At 41.0% G+C, this 19,096-nt stretch overlaps 2 protein-coding genes across 4 annotated transcripts; both read left to right on the forward strand.

Annotated features, from left to right (window-relative positions):
- Positions 1-822: 822 nt before the first annotated feature.
- On the forward strand, positions 823-7,362 carry LOC126910916 (uncharacterized). 3 transcript variants are annotated; one of them, XM_050695254.1, is made up of 3 exons: positions 823-1,975; positions 2,183-2,518; positions 7,125-7,362. In XM_050695254.1, the coding sequence occupies exons 1-3, from the start codon at positions 1,707-1,709 to the stop codon at positions 7,345-7,347; spliced, it is 828 nt and encodes a 275-aa protein (XP_050551211.1). In that variant the 5' UTR covers positions 823-1,706; the 3' UTR covers positions 7,348-7,362. The 3 variants fall into 3 exon arrangements, with proteins under 3 accessions (XP_050551211.1, XP_050551210.1, XP_050551209.1); XM_050695253.1 differs by lacking the exon at positions 2,183-2,518 and having other exon boundaries at positions 6,789-7,362; XM_050695252.1 differs by lacking the exons at positions 823-1,975; positions 2,183-2,518 and adding an exon at positions 6,090-6,581 and having other exon boundaries at positions 6,789-7,362.
- Positions 7,363-10,697: 3,335 nt separating this feature from the next.
- Positions 10,698-11,740, forward strand: LOC126910917 (uncharacterized). The gene is made up of 2 exons (XM_050695255.1): positions 10,698-11,189; positions 11,397-11,740. The coding sequence occupies exons 1-2, from the start codon at positions 10,921-10,923 to the stop codon at positions 11,737-11,739; spliced, it is 612 nt and encodes a 203-aa protein (XP_050551212.1). The 5' UTR covers positions 10,698-10,920; the 3' UTR covers position 11,740.
- The last annotated feature ends 7,356 nt before the right edge of the window (positions 11,741-19,096 follow it).

Here is a 19,096-nt window from a genome sequence, read left to right on the forward strand (position 1 = left end):
ACATTATTAGACGCACCCACATTTTTGCTGTCGTAATTTTTTTTAAACGGATTTTCTGCTTTGTAAAGACACAGTGCGTTTACTAACATAAATATCACATACACATGACAATTTGTGGATCACACCAACAGTTTCTCCGTGTGGGAATAGAACCCGCTACACGTTGCACGACAGTAAGTTTCCCTGAATTCGACTGTAGTATATTTGATATTAGCGGTTACCATTATACAACCATTTTGACAATAGATTATAATAATCTATACATATAATAAAATTATAACAACTCCATGTCTGTACATTACAGATATTTAAGAAAAAATAAGATGGGGGATCTTTATTCAACCAATAGAAGCGAAAAAAATGATTTAAAAAATTTTTGTCTGTCTGTCTGTCTGTCTGTTTGTTGTTCGCTTTTCACGCAAAAACTACTGGACGGATTTTGATGAAACTTTTTTTGTTATATAGCTATTAGTCCTCGCTAACATATAGGCTATCCTTTTTTTGGAAATTCGCCCTTTAAGTGGGTAAAAAGGGGAGGAGTAAGTTTGTATGAAACTCCGTCAGTTTTGAAGCTAATTCGATTAACATTAATATTCGGCTATTTGGTTACAAATTAAGAATGATGCAATGAGGATTTTTGGAAAATATGCCTAATAGGGGCTGAAAAAGGGGGGTAAGTTTCCATGAAACTCCGTTAATTTTGAAGCTAAATCGATGAAAATTAACGCTTTTTACGTGAATTGCCCTTCGTTTTGTGACATTTACCTGTTTAAAGAATCATAATAAGTCCGCAAGGCAGCTTGTGGCGAGCTGTTGGGCAGTGGCGACCCCATGGACCTGACTCCCGGGAGAGGCCCTACTTTTTAACTCCGGTTGGTACTCGTGACTATCCGGAGTGGCCTCTCCTACCTCACTCTTGCCTTAATCGGCTGGTTTGAGTGGAGATTCGCAAGAGTGGAGTTGCCTTCAGCTCCACTTGGGGGAAGGACGTATCCCAGTAAGATGCTGGTAGGGGTCTTGACCGTACTTCCGGGATTGCTCTGATAGCCGTGGGATGCCCACCCTTCCTCAAGCAGCTCAACGGATGTTGCTTCCCTTGTCGCTACATGCTAGCGGCCGTTTCCGGGGGCCCACTATTGAGTTTGCGAGTCACCCCCTGCCTGTTTATCCGTATTTTTCAATATTGGTCAGGGGCAGGGGCCATAGTCCCCATAGTTAACCGGTTAACTATTCCACAGCCACCCACACCCATATCCCTATCATTTCCTTTTACCATATCTCACAATAGTCCTGCATCAACCGGGGATTGTCCTTTGGTGTACTTCCATAGTGCATACAGGGATAATCGCCGGCTGATGTCCCATTACATTTAGATTAAAATTGTTCAACGGGCCTCTGCGAGTTGGCTTCGGCCCCTCGTACGCCTTCCAAAGGTCCGGGACCCTGTGGTCCCGTGATTATGTAAAGAATAACAATAATAACATAAGCTGGGAGTACCTCCACGCGGTGAAGGCGGTAACAGTTCAATACTGGCTAAAACTCCCATTTTATTGTAACTCATCAGAATAGATGCCTTCGGGCTTATGTTGTTTTGTGGTTTACGTATAATAATTTGGAAGTAGCCTACCCGGTAACGCAGGGGAGCAGCCAACAAAATCTTATACTCTACAGTTCTTAGTCCAAGTAATATTGTGACAAGAATCATTATGCCTAGACGAAAGAAATCAGGTCTTTCTCAATATTCGAGAGCCTCTAAACGCCAGAGACAAGTTAGATCTCAAGAAACTGAGGAAGAACATGAGGCACGTTTAGCTGCGAGGCGGGAATATTATGCTGAATTGGTATCTTCGGAAACAGCTTCGCAAAGAGAAGAAAGATTAGCTACGGTTCGAGAACAAGTAGCTGGTTCACGCGCCTCAGAAACGATGAATCAGCATGAAGCACGCCTTACAGCCGACCGTGAGCGTCATGTCGTATCTCGCGAGTCCGAGTCATTCACTCAGCGTGAAGAGCGTCTCACTGCTGACCGTGAGCGTCATATCGTATCTCGCGAGTCCGAGTCATTCACTCAGCGTGAAGAGCGTCTCTCTACTGACCGTGAACGTCACGCCACATCCCGCGAGTCTGAGTCATTCACTCAGCGTGAAGAGCGTCTCACTGCTGACCGTGAACGTCACGCCACATCTCGCGAGTCTGAGACATTCACACAGCGTGAAGATCGGCTCTCAGCTGACCGTTCTCGCCGTGCAATCTCACGTTCTCTAGAAACAGATGAGGAAAGAAGTTCACGGCTGTCTGCGGATCGCCATCGCCATGAAATATCCCGGATGTTCGAAAGCGATGAACAACATGATTTGCGTCTGTCGGCTGCTCGCAGTCGCTACTACGAACAACAGGAAATTACTGCTAATCACCTGGAAGAAGAAAGGAGTCGTGTGCAAGAATTGAGGCAAACACAATCCAGTGACACCCGATTGATACAGTTAGAAGAAGACCGGCTGCGTCATGTTGTTCTTAGGTTGTGACCTGGCGAAGATGATGCTTCGATGGTATACGACTTTGGAGAGTTGCCATGGATAGAAAAAGAAAAAAGTGGATTTAATTATGACTCAATAATAAAATATGCCGAATATACTCATCTAGGCTCAATGGATGAAATATGCCCGCATTGCATTGCAGTGCCTTTAAGTGGCACGGAGAGCCCAAAGGAATGTGTTGTGCATCCGGTAAAGTTAAGTTAGAGCGTATACAAGAACCACCGGAACTTTTGAAACAATTGTTAAATGGATAACATCCGCAATCGAGACACTTTTTGGAACATATAGGTACGAGCCTACAACAGCGCGTTCCAAATGACTTCGTTTGGAGCGAAACAAATCACTGAAGCGGCATTTATGCCTACTTTCAAAGTGCAAGGCCAAGTATACCATCTGATAGGATCTTTGTTACCGACAGATGAGCCAAGGTTTTTACAAATATATTTTGTTAATAACTACCAACAGCAGGCAAATATTAGGCAACAATATATCCCTAATTTAAACTCAAGTTTGGTATGCAGCCTCCAAAACATGCTGCATAGTGTTAACCCTTACGTTAACAGTTTTAAAGCGGCGCTTCAATCTGTCTCGAATGATGAGCACAACAATTATAAGTTTGTAATTTCCGCTGATAAAAGGCCAACAGGATCACATCCTGGTCGATACAATGCGCCTACTACAAACGAAGTTGCTGTACTGTTAGTGGACCAGGAATGTGACCGGAGGGACATTGTGCTCCGTACTCACGACGATCAACTAAAGAGAATAAGTGAAACACACCGTGCCTATGATACCTTACAGTATCCCTTAATGTTTTGTAGAGGTGAAGATGGCTACAATTTTGGCATTTACAATGTTGATCCTCGCACGGGTACTCCAAATTACAATAAAAAAACTTCGGCAATGCAATTCTACAGTTTTTTGATTCAATTACGGGATAACGAACAGCCTTATTTACACAGGTTTCGGGGCCTTTTTAATCAGTTTTTAGTAGACGTTTATGCCAAAATAGAAACTGAACGGTTGGTATTCATACGCACTAATCAAAGGCAACTACGAGCGGAAAATTACATTGATTTAAGAGACGCCTTAGAGCAAGATTCTGATCCAGAAAACTTGGGTCGAATGGTAATTCTTCCTTCTACGTTCACTGGTGGTCCCAGGTACATGGCTGAGCGAACCCAGGATGCGTTTTGCTACGTCAGAAAATATGGCGGCGCAGATCTCTTTATTACCATGACTACTAACCCAAAATGGCCTGAAATAGAAAATAACTTGCTGACGGGTCAGGCTTCCTATGACAGACATGACTTAATTTCTAGAGTCTTTCATTTAAAGCAAAAGCGCTTAATTGATCTCCTCACAAAAGAAAAGATATTTGGGTCAGTCCGCTGCTACATGTTTTCGATTGAGTGGCAGAAACGTGGATTGCCTCATTCCCATAATCTTTTGTGGCTAGAGGAAAAGGTCAGGCCAAACGAAATCGATCGTCTTATTAGTGCATTAACAAGTCACAAGGTCAGACACTTCGAGCCGCTGGTGTCGATCTTAGGACGAGCTGTTTTTCACACGGACAGCTTTATGTGGCTTTCTCGCGTGTCACTAGCTCCGATAATTTGTTTGTATTGGCTCCTACAGGTAGAACATCAAATGTGGTGTATAAAGAAATTCTTTAGGCTTATTGCGATGTATTTCGACGTTCGGTATGGTGGAAGTACAAAGTGTCCTGATCAACATATATGAGAAGTGGTTATTTAACTGGCATGCAACACCTTCACTTTAAAAACATACGGAAATGACTCTATTATAATAGTTTTTTATCTTCTGTTGGCGCATTAACATCTCTTGGCGAAACGGAGTTCGCGGGCACCAGCTAGTTATAATAAAGCATGGTTTAGACTATTATGACGTCATGATATCAAGTTAAAATTAAATATTTTTTATATCACACTCAGTCAGGATTACTGACAATATCACGCTCCTCTCTAACACTCAGTGAGGCAGACAGGGACGCATTAGATTCCCTGCGATGGCGCATGGCGTCTCAAGCGAAAATACTGTGAAGCACCGTGTTGGAGCAACCGTAGATTTATTTATACTTCTTGTTGGTTTCATAATAAACGGTGAGATATGCCACAGTTACATTTATAGATTTTGTAAACACTTAGCCAAATTTTAAACTTAATATGCTTAATACTAAAGTCTAAACTCGAATTAAAACGCAAATTAAATACAGAGTTCGTTTACGATTTATTTTAAATGTTTATATTATATGTATTTATTTGAATTTCTCTAAAATTATATTTTTAAACATTACTTATAAAATCTATACATATAATAAAATTATAACAACTCCATGTCTGTACATTACAGATATTTAAGAAAAAATAAGATGGGGGATCTTTATTCAACCAATAGAAGCGAAAAAAATGATTTAAAAAATTTTTGTCTGTCTGTCTGTCTGTCTGTTTGTTGTTCGCTTTTCACGCAAAAACTACTGGACGGATTTTGATGAAACTTTTTTTGTTATATAGCTATTAGTCCTCGCTAACATATAGGCTATCCTTTTTTTGGAAATTCGCCCTTTAAGGGGGTAAAAAGGGGAGGAGTAAGTTTGTATGAAACTCCGTCAGTTTTGAAGCTAATTCGATTAAAATTAATATTCGGCTATTTGGTTACAAATTAAGAATGATGCAATGAGGATTTTTGGAAAATATGCCTAATAGGGGCTGAAAAAGGGGGGGTAAGTTTCCATGAAACTCCGTTAATTTTGAAGCTAAATCGATGAAAATTAACGCTTTTTACGTGAATTGCCCTTCGTTTTGTGACATTTACCTGTTTAAAGAATCATAATAAGTCCGCAAGGCAGCTTGTGGCGAGCTGTTGGGCAGTGGCGACCCCACGGACCTGACTCCCGGGAGAGGCCCTACTTTTTAACTCCGGTTGGTACTCGTGACTATCCGGAGTGGCCTCTCCTACCTCACTCTTGCCTTAATCGGCTGGTTTGAGTGGAGATTCGCAAGAGTGGAGTTGCCTTCAGCTCCACTTGGGGGAAGGACGTATCCCAGTAAGATGCTGGTAGGGGTCTTGACCGTACTTCCGGGATTGCTCTGATAGCCGTGGGATGCCTACCCTTCCTCAAGCAGCTCAACGGATGTTGCTTCCCTTGTCGCTACATGCTAGCGGCCGTTTCCGGGGCCCACTATTGAGTTTGCGAGTCACCCCCTGCCTGTTTATCCGTATTTTTCAATATTGGTCAGGGGCAGGGGCCATAGTCCCCATAGTTAACCGGTTAACTATTCCACAGCCACCCACACCCATATCCCTATCATTTCCTTTTACCATATCTCACAATAGTCCTGCATCAACCGGGGATTGTCCTTTGGTGTACTTCCATAGTGCATACAGGGATAATCGCCGGCTGATGTCCCATTACATTTAGATTAAAATTGTTCAACGGGCCTCTGCGAGTTGGCTTCGGCCCCTCGTACGCCTTCCAAAGGTCCGGGACCCTGTGGTCCCGTGATTATGTAAGGAATAACAATAATAACATAAGCTGGGAGTACCTCCACGCGGTGAAGGCGGTAACAGTTCAATACTGGCTAAAACTCCCATTTTATTGTAACTCATCAGAATAGATGCCTTCGGGCTTATGTTGTTTTGTGGTTTACGTATAATAATTTGGAAGTAGCCTACCCGGTAACGCAGGGGAGCAGCCAACAAAATCTTATACTCTACAGTTCTTAGTCCAAGTAATATTGTGACAAGAATCATTATGCCTAGACGAAAGAAATCAGGTCTTTCTCAATATTCGAGAGCCTCTAAACGCCAGAGACAAGTTAGATCTCAAGAAACTGAGGAAGAACATGAGGCACGTTTAGCTGCGAGGCGGGAATATTATGCTGAATTGGTATCTTCGGAAACAGCTTCGCAAAGAGAAGAAAGATTAGCTACGGTTCGAGAACAAGTAGCTGGTTCACGCGCCTCAGAAACGATGAATCAGCATGAAGCACGCCTTACAGCCGACCGTGAGCGTCATGTCGTATCTCGCGAGTCCGAGTCATTCACTCAGCGTGAAGAGCGTCTCACTGCTGACCGTGAGCGTCATATCGTATCTCGCGAGTCCGAGTCATTCACTCAGCGTGAAGAGCGTCTCTCTACTGACCGTGAACGTCACGCCACATCCCGCGAGTCTGAGTCATTCACTCAGCGTGAAGAGCGTCTCACTGCTGACCGTGAACGTCACGCCACATCTCGCGAGTCTGAGACATTCACACAGCGTGAAGATCGGCTCTCAGCTGACCGTTCTCGCCGTGCAATCTCACGTTCTCTAGAAACAGATGAGGAAAGAAGTTCACGGCTGTCTGCGGATCGCCATCGCCATGAAATATCCCGGATGTTCGAAAGCGATGAACAACATGATTTGCGTCTGTCGGCTGCTCGCAGTCGCTACTACGAACAACAGGAAATTACTGCTAATCACCTGGAAGAAGAAAGGAGTCGTGTGCAAGAATTGAGGCAAACACAATCAAGTGACACCCGATTGATACAGTTAGAAGAAGACCGGCTGCGTCATGTTGTTCTTAGGTTGTCACCTGGCGAAGATGATGCTTCGATGGTATACGACTTTGGAGAGTTGCCATGGATAGAAAAAGAAAAAAGTGGATTTAATTATGACTCAATAATAAAATATGCCGAATATACTCATCTAGGCTCAATGGATGAAATATGCCCGCATTGCATTGCAGTGCCTTTAAGTGGCACGGAGAGCCCAAAGGAATGTGTTGTGCATCCGGTAAAGTTAAGTTAGAGCGTATACAAGAACCACCGGAACTTTTGAAACAATTGTTAAATGGATAACATCCGCAATCGAGACACTTTTTGGAACATATAGGTACGAGCCTACAACAGCGCGTTCCAAATGACTTCGTTTGGAGCGAAACAAATCACTGAAGCGGCATTTATGCCTACTTTCAAAGTGCAAGGCCAAGTATACCATCTGATAGGATCTTTGTTACCGACAGATGAGCCAAGGTTTTTACAAATATATTTTGTTAATAACTACCAACAGCAGGCAAATATTAGGCAACAATATATCCCTAATTTAAACTCAAGTTTGGTATGCAGCCTCCAAAACATGCTGCATAGTGTTAACCCTTACGTTAACAGTTTTAAAGCGGCGCTTCAATCTGTCTCGAATGATGAGCACAACAATAAAATTATAAGTTTGTAATTTCCGCTGATAAAAGGCCAACAGGATCACATCCTGGTCGATACAATGCGCCTACTACAAACGAAGTTGCTGTACTGTTAGTGGACCAGGAATGTGACCGGAGGGACATTGTGCTCCGTACTCACGACGATCAACTAAAGAGAATAAGTGAAACACACCGTGCCTATGATACCTTACAGTATCCCTTAATGTTTTGTAGAGGTGAAGATGGCTACAATTTTGGCATTTACAATGTTGATCCTCGCACGGGTACTCCAAATTACAATAAAAAAACTTCGGCAATGCAATTCTACAGTTTTTTGATTCAATTACGGGATAACGAACAGCCTTATTTACACAGGTTTCGGGGCCTTTTTAATCAGTTTTTAGTAGACGTTTATGCCAAAATAGAAACTGAACGGTTGGTATTCATACGCACTAATCAAAGGCAACTACGAGCGGAAAATTACATTGATTTAAGAGACGCCTTAGAGCAAGATTCTGATCCAGAAAACTTGGGTCGAATGGTAATTCTTCCTTCTACGTTCACTGGTGGTCCCAGGTACATGGCTGAGCGAACCCAGGATGCGTTTTGCTACGTCAGAAAATATGGCGGCGCAGATCTCTTTATTACCATGACTACTAACCCAAAATGGCCTGAAATAGAAAATAACTTGCTGACGGGTCAGGCTTCCTATGACAGACATGACTTAATTTCTAGAGTCTTTCATTTAAAGCAAAAGCGCTTAATTGATCTCCTCACAAAAGAAAAGATATTTGGGTCAGTCCGCTGCTACATGTTTTCGATAGAGTGGCAGAAACGTGGATTGCCTCATTCCCATAATCTTTTGTGGCTAGAGGAAAAGGTCAGGCCAAACGAAATCGATCGTCTTATTAGTGCATTAACAAGTCACAAGGTCAGACACTTCGAGCCGCTGGTGTCGATCTTAGGACGAGCTGTTTTTCACACGGACAGCTTTATGTGGCTTTCTCGCGTGTCACTAGCTCCGATAATTTGTTTGTATTGGCTCCTACAGGTAGAACATCAAATGTGGTGTATAAAGAAATTCTTTAGGCTTATTGCGATGTATTTCGACGTTCGGTATGGTGGAAGTACAAAGTGTCCTGATCAACATATATGAGAAGTGGTTATTTAACTGGCATGCAACACCTTCACTTTAAAAACATACGGAAATGACTCTATTATAATAGTTTTTTATCTTCTGTTGGCGCATTAACATCTCTTGGCGAAACGGAGTTCGCGGGCACCAGCTAGTTATAATAAAGCATGGTTTAGACTATTATGACGTCATGATATCAAGTTAAAATTAAATATTTTTTATATCACACTCAGTCAGGATTACTGACAATATCACGCTCCTCTCTAACACTCAGTGAGGCAGACAGGGACGCATTAGATTCCCTGCGATGGCGCATGGCGTCTCAAGCGAAAATACTGTGAAGCACCGTGTTGGAGCAACCGTAGATTTATTTATACTTCTTGTTGGTTTCATAATAAACGGTGAGATATGCCACAGTTACATTTATAGATTTTGTAAACACTTAGCCAAATTTTAAACTTAATATGCTTAATACTAAAGTCTAAACTCGAATTAAAACGCAAATTAAATACAGAGTTCGTTTACGATTTATTTTAAATGTTTATATTATATGTATTTATTTGAAATACTCTAAAATTATATTTTTAAACATTACTTATAAAATCTATACATATAATAAAATTATAACAACTCCATGTCTGTACATTACAGATATTTAAGAAAAAATAAGATGGGGGATCTTTATTCAACCAATAGAAGCGAAAAAAATGATTTAAAAAATTTTTGTCTGTCTGTCTGTCTGTCTGTTTGTTGTTCGCTTTTCACGCAAAAACTACTGGACGGATTTTGATGAAACTTTTTTGTTATATAGCTATTAGTCCTCGCTAACATATAGGCTATCCTTTTTTTGGAAATTCGCCCTTTAAGGGGTAAAAAGGGGAGGAGTAAGTTTGTATGAAACTCCGTCAGTTTTGAAGCTAATTCGATTAAAATTAATATTCGGCTATTTGGTTACAAATTAAGAATGATGCAATGAGGATTTTTGGAAAATATGCCTAATAGGGGCTGAAAAAGGGGGGTAAGTTTCCATGAAACTCCGTTAATTTTGAAGCTAAATCGATGAAAATTAACGCTTTTTACGTGAATTGCCCTTCGTTTTGTGACATTTACCTGTTTAAAGAATCATAATAAGTCCGCAAGGCAGCTTGTGGCGAGCTGTTGGGCAGTGGCGACCCCACGGACCTGACTCCCGGGAGAGGCCCTACTTTTTAACTCCGGTTGGTACTCGTGACTATCCGGAGTGGCCTCTCCTACCTCACTCTTGCCTTAATCGGCTGGTTTGAGTGGAGATTCGCAAGAGTGGAGTTGCCTTCAGCTCCACTTGGGGGAAGGACGTATCCCAGTAAGATGCTGGTAGGGGTCTTGACCGTACTTCCGGGATTGCTCTGATAGCCGTGGGATGCCTACCCTTCCTCAAGCAGCTCAACGGATGTTGCTTCCCTTGTCGCTACATGCTAGCGGCCGTTTCCGGGGCCCACTATTGAGTTTGCGAGTCACCCCCTGCCTGTTTATCCGTATTTTTCAATATTGGTCAGGGGCAGGGGCCATAGTCCCCATAGTTAACCGGTTAACTATTCCACAGCCACCCACACCCATATCCCTATCATTTCCTTTTACCATATCTCACAATAGTCCTGCATCAACCGGGGATTGTCCTTTGGTGTACTTCCATAGTGCATACAGGGATAATCGCCGGCTGATGTCCCATTACATTTAGATTAAAATTGTTCAACGGGCCTCTGCGAGTTGGCTTCGGCCCCTCGTACGCCTTCCAAAGGTCCGGGACCCTGTGGTCCCGTGATTATGTAAGGAATAACAATAATAACATAAGCTGGGAGTACCTCCACGCGGTGAAGGCGGTAACAGTTCAATACTGGCTAAAACTCCCATTTTATTGTAACTCATCAGAATAGATGCCTTCGGGCTTATGTTGTTTTGTGGTTTACGTATAATAATTTGGAAGTAGCCTACCCGGTAACGCAGGGGAGCAGCCAACAAAATCTTATACTCTACAGTTCTTAGTCCAAGTAATATTGTGACAAGAATCATTATGCCTAGACGAAAGAAATCAGGTCTTTCTCAATATTCGAGAGCCTCTAAACGCCAGAGACAAGTTAGATCTCAAGAAACTGAGGAAGAACATGAGGCACGTTTAGCTGCGAGGCGGGAATATTATGCTGAATTGGTATCTTCGGAAACAGCTTCGCAAAGAGAAGAAAGATTAGCTACGGTTCGAGAACAAGTAGCTGGTTCACGCGCCTCAGAAACGATGAATCAGCATGAAGCACGCCTTACAGCCGACCGTGAGCGTCATGTCGTATCTCGCGAGTCCGAGTCATTCACTCAGCGTGAAGAGCGTCTCACTGCTGACCGTGAGCGTCATATCGTATCTCGCGAGTCCGAGTCATTCACTCAGCGTGAAGAGCGTCTCTCTACTGACCGTGAACGTCACGCCACATCCCGCGAGTCTGAGTCATTCACTCAGCGTGAAGAGCGTCTCACTGCTGACCGTGAACGTCACGCCACATCTCGCGAGTCTGAGACATTCACACAGCGTGAAGATCGGCTCTCAGCTGACCGTTCTCGCCGTGCAATCTCACGTTCTCTAGAAACAGATGAGGAAAGAAGTTCACGGCTGTCTGCGGATCGCCATCGCCATGAAATATCCCGGATGTTCGAAAGCGATGAACAACATGATTTGCGTCTGTCGGCTGCTCGCAGTCGCTACTACGAACAACAGGAAATTACTGCTAATCACCTGGAAGAAGAAAGGAGTCGTGTGCAAGAATTGAGGCAAACACAATCCAGTGACACCCGATTGATACAGTTAGAAGAAGACCGGCTGCGTCATGTTGTTCTTAGGTTGTGACCTGGCGAAGATGATGCTTCGATGGTATACGACTTTGGAGAGTTGCCATGGATAGAAAAAGAAAAAAGTGGATTTAATTATGACTCAATAATAAAATATGCCGAATATACTCATCTAGGCTCAATGGATGAAATATGCCCGCATTGCATTGCAGTGCCTTTAAGTGGCACGGAGAGCCCAAAGGAATGTGTTGTGCATCCGGTAAAGTTAAGTTAGAGCGTATACAAGAACCACCGGAACTTTTGAAACAATTGTTAAATGGATAACATCCGCAATCGAGACACTTTTTGGAACATATAGGTACGAGCCTACAACAGCGCGTTCCAAATGACTTCGTTTGGAGCGAAACAAATCACTGAAGCGGCATTTATGCCTACTTTCAAAGTGCAAGGCCAAGTATACCATCTGATAGGATCTTTGTTACCGACAGATGAGCCAAGGTTTTTACAAATATATTTTGTTAATAACTACCAACAGCAGGCAAATATTAGGCAACAATATATCCCTAATTTAAACTCAAGTTTGGTATGCAGCCTCCAAAACATGCTGCATAGTGTTAACCCTTACGTTAACAGTTTTAAAGCGGCGCTTCAATCTGTCTCGAATGATGAGCACAACAATTATAAGTTTGTAATTTCCGCTGATAAAAGGCCAACAGGATCACATCCTGGTCGATACAATGCGCCTACTACAAACGAAGTTGCTGTACTGTTAGTGGACCAGGAATGTGACCGGAGGGACATTGTGCTCCGTACTCACGACGATCAACTAAAGAGAATAAGTGAAACACACCGTGCCTATGATACCTTACAGTATCCCTTAATGTTTTGTAGAGGTGAAGATGGCTACAATTTTGGCATTTACAATGTTGATCCTCGCACGGGTACTCCAAATTACAATAAAAAAACTTCGGCAATGCAATTCTACAGTTTTTTGATTCAATTACGGGATAACGAACAGCCTTATTTACACAGGTTTCGGGGCCTTTTTAATCAGTTTTTAGTAGACGTTTATGCCAAAATAGAAACTGAACGGTTGGTATTCATACGCACTAATCAAAGGCAACTACGAGCGGAAAATTACATTGATTTAAGAGACGCCTTAGAGCAAGATTCTGATCCAGAAAACTTGGGTCGAATGGTAATTCTTCCTTCTACGTTCACTGGTGGTCCCAGGTACATGGCTGAGCGAACCCAGGATGCGTTTTGCTACGTCAGAAAATATGGCGGCGCAGATCTCTTTATTACCATGACTACTAACCCAAAATGGCCTGAAATAGAAAATAACTTGCTGACGGGTCAGGCTTCCTATGACAGACATGACTTAATTTCTAGAGTCTTTCATTTAAAGCAAAAGCGCTTAATTGATCTCCTCACAAAAGAAAAGATATTTGGGTCAGTCCGCTGCTACATGTTTTCGATAGAGTGGCAGAAACGTGGATTGCCTCATTCCCATAATCTTTTGTGGCTAGAGGAAAAGGTCAGGCCAAACGAAATCGATCGTCTTATTAGTGCATTAACAAGTCACAAGGTCAGACACTTCGAGCCGCTGGTGTCGATCTTAGGACGAGCTGTTTTTCACACGGACAGCTTTATGTGGCTTTCTCGCGTGTCACTAGCTCCGATAATTTGTTTGTATTGGCTCCTACAGGTAGAACATCAAATGTGGTGTATAAAGAAATTCTTTAGGCTTATTGCGATGTATTTCGACGTTCGGTATGGTGGAAGTACAAAGTGTCCTGATCAACATATATGAGAAGTGGTTATTTAACTGGCATGCAACACCTTCACTTTAAAAACATACGGAAATGACTCTATTATAATAGTTTTTTATCTTCTGTTGGCGCATTAACATCTCTTGGCGAAACGGAGTTCGCGGGCACCAGCTAGTTTAATATAAAAAACAAAATAATAATTAAAAATATAAAAATAGGAGATTCACTGTTATTATTGCTCCTCGTTATAAATTTTGGAAATAGATTCTTACTGGTACAACTATTTTTCATTGTGGACTTCTTTTGACTGCTTTGTAAAATTAGTAATAGACCTTCATAGTGACTCTACATTTTATTATCTTGCACGTGTCTATAAGTTCTTCCATTATTGTACCGTCTCGCATTCTATGTCACCTTGTACACGACAGGAAAGCCTAGTGGGCAACGTAATCTAATTTCTTACCAGCTTAATAGTGATGCACTTAGTTCACGCAGAGAATTTTTATATAAAACACATGTCGATCTCAATATGCGTCTGTTTTTCCCCTCTCTATTAGAGTAGTGGAGACATTTTTATTTTGTTGTCACATTGAGAGTACCTACCTATTATGAAGATAGATAGTTTTTTCCTTGACTTGAAGGTTTGACTGTTACTGTCGCAAGTGCGACTACCGGGCAAGGTTCGATTCCCTGGGCGGGCAAAGTAATACTGGCTTTTTCGGGATTCTTAAGACATAAAACTAAAATCACCTTGTCCGACAATTTTGCTTGAATTTTTGAGTCTCTTTTACATATTCGTACTGATACAAGCGAAGTCATGGGTAAAATCTTCAATTAAATCATAAACGTGACCCATAAAATTGTAGCATTACTATCATTAGAAATGAGTTTGATTATAGAACTTCCCCTGTATAAGATTGTCCACAAAGAGCTGCAGCTCTCAGCTGTGACAAAGGCCTGTAGTACCTGGAACTCGGAAATGAAATCTGATACAGACGTCCTCGTGAGTAGACATGTTCAGCGCTATTGATACTAGTGTGTGTGACATCTAATTAATGATACGTGTACTTATGTAGGTACTATATTGGAAGGTTCATTTTATTGATTATAACATGTTGTACAAATGAATGATTAGGGTAAGTTACTAATGGGATGGAACACCTATCTGCCTATTAGATGAAATGCAATTCGACTGCGCGGTTGGTGCGAAGGCTGGGTTGGCTGCCGTGCAACGTATAGCAGGTTCGATTCCCGCTCGGAGCAACTCTTTGTGTTATCCACAAATTGTTGTTTCGGGTCGGGGTGTCATGTGCATGACGACCACGACCACGACCACGACCACGACACAGGAGAAAATCCTAGTGTGGAGTAAAGATTTTTTTAAAAGAAAGAAATAAAAGAAAATAAATCAATGGGATCAACACCAATCACATGCGAAAAGGCAAAATTTTGAGAAAGAAAATACATCCGATAAATCTCTCGTTTTGTCGTCGTTGTGTCGTCTATAATACTACTTCACCCAGTATTAGAATACCCTTACACTCGCCAGTTTTTATTTCAACCGACTTAAAGAAGCAAGTTAAAATGGACTTTAAAGTAATATTACTAGGCAATAAATTCTATCTATCCTCCTGAGTCCGAGGGTATGATATTTTCGTTTATTGATTTGATTTTTACAACATGATATCTTATATATAGACACAAGAAAAAATAAAATTATAATTAAAATTAAAATTTAAAATTATAATTATTAACTAAAAATTACAACGTTTCGTTTCACGAAAAAAACTTGATGCTAAACTGGTGCACTTCGGTAAAATATTTTATTTTTTGGTTGTCCTAAATTTAGAACTTCAGTACTCAGGAGGCTATAATAAAATCAATCGACAAGCAATATAATACGGACAAATATAGAAAATCATCTCAACTATCGCTTCACCATCGCCATCTTGAAATCGTATTATTGACCTATTTTCGTTCAAAATTGAGTTCTAAAATTCAAAATGCAACCGTCGACCGGAAATGAATCCGTTGGCGGGAGTCTGTCGTGATACGGATCTGATGGAGCCGAGCGTCCAACATCCGGTTGGTTCCCGCCTTTATGGCTTCCAATTTTGAATCCGTCGTCTGACGGTTGGAACGGATTCTTTTTTTAAATTACGTGGCCATTTAGATTTTTGGAGATCGGACTTATGTTTGCTACTTGGATTGTTTTACCTCTTTTCTCAAAAGTTTGCTTGAAAATGCTGAGCGCGGGGTGTTAGAAGTGGGGGCTTAGAGTCAATATTCTTATTTCTGGGAAAAATACTTACGAGTTCTACAGTTTCGTACGTCACCTGCTATGATTCTTGCATAAGATCAGTATACATCAACGTTTTACTGCCTCGTTGGTCGAGTGGTTGCAAGTGCGACTGCCGGATAAGGGGTCTCGGGTTCGATTCCCGGGTCGGGTTAAGTATTATGGGCTTGTTTCGGGGTCTGGAAATGTGCCCAGTATATGGCAATAGGCTCACCATCTATTACATGGGACTTATTACGCAAAAGGTGAAAAGTGGGTGTACATTGTATTAGCATTGCCGTAATGTGCACCGCTGCCTACCCCTTCGGGGATAAAAGGCGTGACGTTGCTATATATATATCGACGTTTTACTCAGGATCTGATAACATAACTAATGATCACTAAGATCCTATATACCCCTTTGAGACATAAAAGGCATGTTTCACCACCATCTTGGCCGTATCTCCATACAATCGATAAATTTCCTCTTTAAGATAGTTTTATCTGAATGAGACGTAACAACATTGGCACTAGATCTCGAATTAAGTCTAACTTACGTTGCTATGTCCTTTCCTGGATAGATAATGCTAGTCTTTCGAATTCAATGTTTCTTAAAATACAGACTAACATGGGTTTGTTTGTATTTATGTATGTAATTGATATTATTGGTAAATAACATATATTAAAAAGGTAATTTAAAAAACTAAAAAACCCGACTGCGTTTCTTTATAACATGAAAATGAAAAAACCCAAAATTTAAGCAGTCGGGACCCAGTTTAGAAAGCCAGCTGTATGTGCCCTCACTAAATGTTTAGAATGGGTCCCGACTGCTTAAATTTTACGATGACTTTCTTGTTTTAGGGTTTTTTCATTTTCATGTTATAAAGAAACGCAGTCGGGTTTTTTAGTTTTTTAAATTACCTTTTTTATTTAATTTTCTTTTAGTTTTATTATTTTTATAGTCACTCTCACAGTAAATACGAATCAAACGATATCAAGCTGAAATCCATCGAGTCGTTCAGGCTAGAGAGTGAGCAATATTCGAATTTGGCGCCAAAAATCCGCCATTTTGTTTTTTTATTATTTTGATATATCCAGTGTCACTCTCACAGCAAATACGAATCTAACGACACCTCTCAAGCCAAAATCCATCAAGCCGTTTAGGCTGCAGGGCGTGCCAAACAATTATACATACATACATACATACATACATACATACATACTCTCGAAAAACATATCCGATTGTCCAAAGTGCAGAAATCCTTCATGGGTTTTTGTGTTAAATGTTATAATAAACTACCAACTACCATACTGAATCTGAACGAGAAAAAATTTAAATCTTGTATAAAGCGTGAACTGTGTAAACAGGCATATTATAAACTGTCAGATTATATTGAGGATAAAAATGCGTGGCAGCATGAATTATTTTGGTCCGGCTCCACTGGACACTCGCTCACACTAGACAATGCTCAAATACGATCACTAGTTACACGTTAACTTAAAGTATTAATTTATTCCAATGCAGTCTAGGGATCCTGTGGCATCAAGCAGACCTTTTTTTTATGTGAAAGATTAAATTATATATTATTATTATTTGTATAGAAGCATTATTTCAAAATTGTAAGTGTACATATGTGGGCACTATGTTTGAAATAACCCGCTATTTTATTTTCTTTACAAATTGGTTTTATTGTCCAGTTAGTTTTGACGTATTGTAGTTACATTGTTCCTACATATATATACAATAGATAAATAGTGTATCAGAGAAATTGTAAAAAACTTCTTTTTAAAAGAGTAACGATGGAGTTTCTTGCTCGTTCTTCTCCATTCGAAGCTACACTTTGGAACGAGCGCCTAGTTTCACAGACAGACTGACGGACAATTCAATTTGACGTTTCAAAAGTGCCTTATTTAGGATTAATTGAAATAAATGCTTTGACTTTGACTTTGACATAACCCTCCTTCTGGCGCAGTCGGGTGAAAATGCTTTATTAAAAAACATGATATCGTGCAAGCGAGATCGTGCTTCGTGCGAGAATCGAACCCGCTACACGTTACGCATGTAATAGGGGATGAGCATATTGTCATATACTGCTGGGCAAAATTCCAAACTCCGTCCTACTATTGAGATTTTTTTCGAAAAACCGAAAAATTGCTAGTAATTTGCTTACTTCCTTACTACTTTGCCCGACCCGAGAATCGAACCCAAGACCGCTTGACCTGCAGTCGCACTTGCGACCACTCGACCAACAAAGCCTTGTTTAAAATCAGTGAAAAATCAAACAGCCTCTATACCCACCACAATAACATAAAACAAATAAAAATGCACATTGATCTCCTCAAAACTAGCTAACTCAAAGAAATCACAAAACGTACAGTCGTCTACACAAGCGCAACCAGCAGAGATTTAACGCCAACAGTTAGATGGGTATCAGTTGAATCTATTGCCGACCGTGGAGTATGAACGCGCGACATATAACGATATATGTGTAGACTATATCGAGAGATATTTATGTTCCCGACTGTACTCGTTGTGTACTCGCTCATTTGTTCTTAAACGTTCAATGCGGAAAAGTGTGGGAATTATTTTTGTTGTATAAAAAGTCGTTTTGATTGATTGAAAGAGACCTTTGACTCTTGTAAGATTTATTTGTTTTGTAGGCAGTGGAAAGCATATTGGTAACTTCTGTAGTGGTGTTTATGATGTACAAAAACGTTACTTCCACGGCAATTTTTGTGTTATGGTGAAAAAATAATTTCGAGGTTTTTAGACAGAGATTTTTTTAGTAACAACATTTGTTCATGAAATACTATCTAAGCATCTGAAATAAGGTCTATTATGGGAGTAAGTAAGAGAGGACATCGCTGCCCTTACTGAACCTATGTATTATGATCAACGCCATTCATGGACACCCGCAACACCAGAGAAGTTACAACAATACTTTAGCTCACTCTCACTCACAGGCCCTGTTTTTGATAGCGTGGCAAAACCTTCAAAAGGCACTTACTTTTTTGGGGACTAGGGAGCGAAGGATTTTGATCTCACTAAAACCACCCCGGCGACCACCTTCAGCACTGATAAGGGACACCGAGTCGTCCAATTAGACCTGCTCCGGAGCCCCTATGATACAACGCCTGTTACGACACATCCCTAGAGTCACTCACAGGCTTAAATACAACTCAACAACTCATATAATATTCAAACATAACTACAACATATAATAAAAGATATTGTTTCCATTCCTTTCAAGCTTTTTAACTCACATCAAAACTGATCAAGTCTCACTCGACGCAAACGTTCGGAAATGCTCGTAAACGCGCGCGTAAACGTAACTGGCGTAACTGGAACGATTACGGTTTACGTT

The sequence above is a fragment of the Spodoptera frugiperda genome, chromosome 8, assembly GCF_023101765.2.
Source record: "Spodoptera frugiperda isolate SF20-4 chromosome 8, AGI-APGP_CSIRO_Sfru_2.0, whole genome shotgun sequence".
Classification (NCBI taxonomy): Eukaryota; Metazoa; Arthropoda; class Insecta; order Lepidoptera; family Noctuidae; genus Spodoptera; species Spodoptera frugiperda.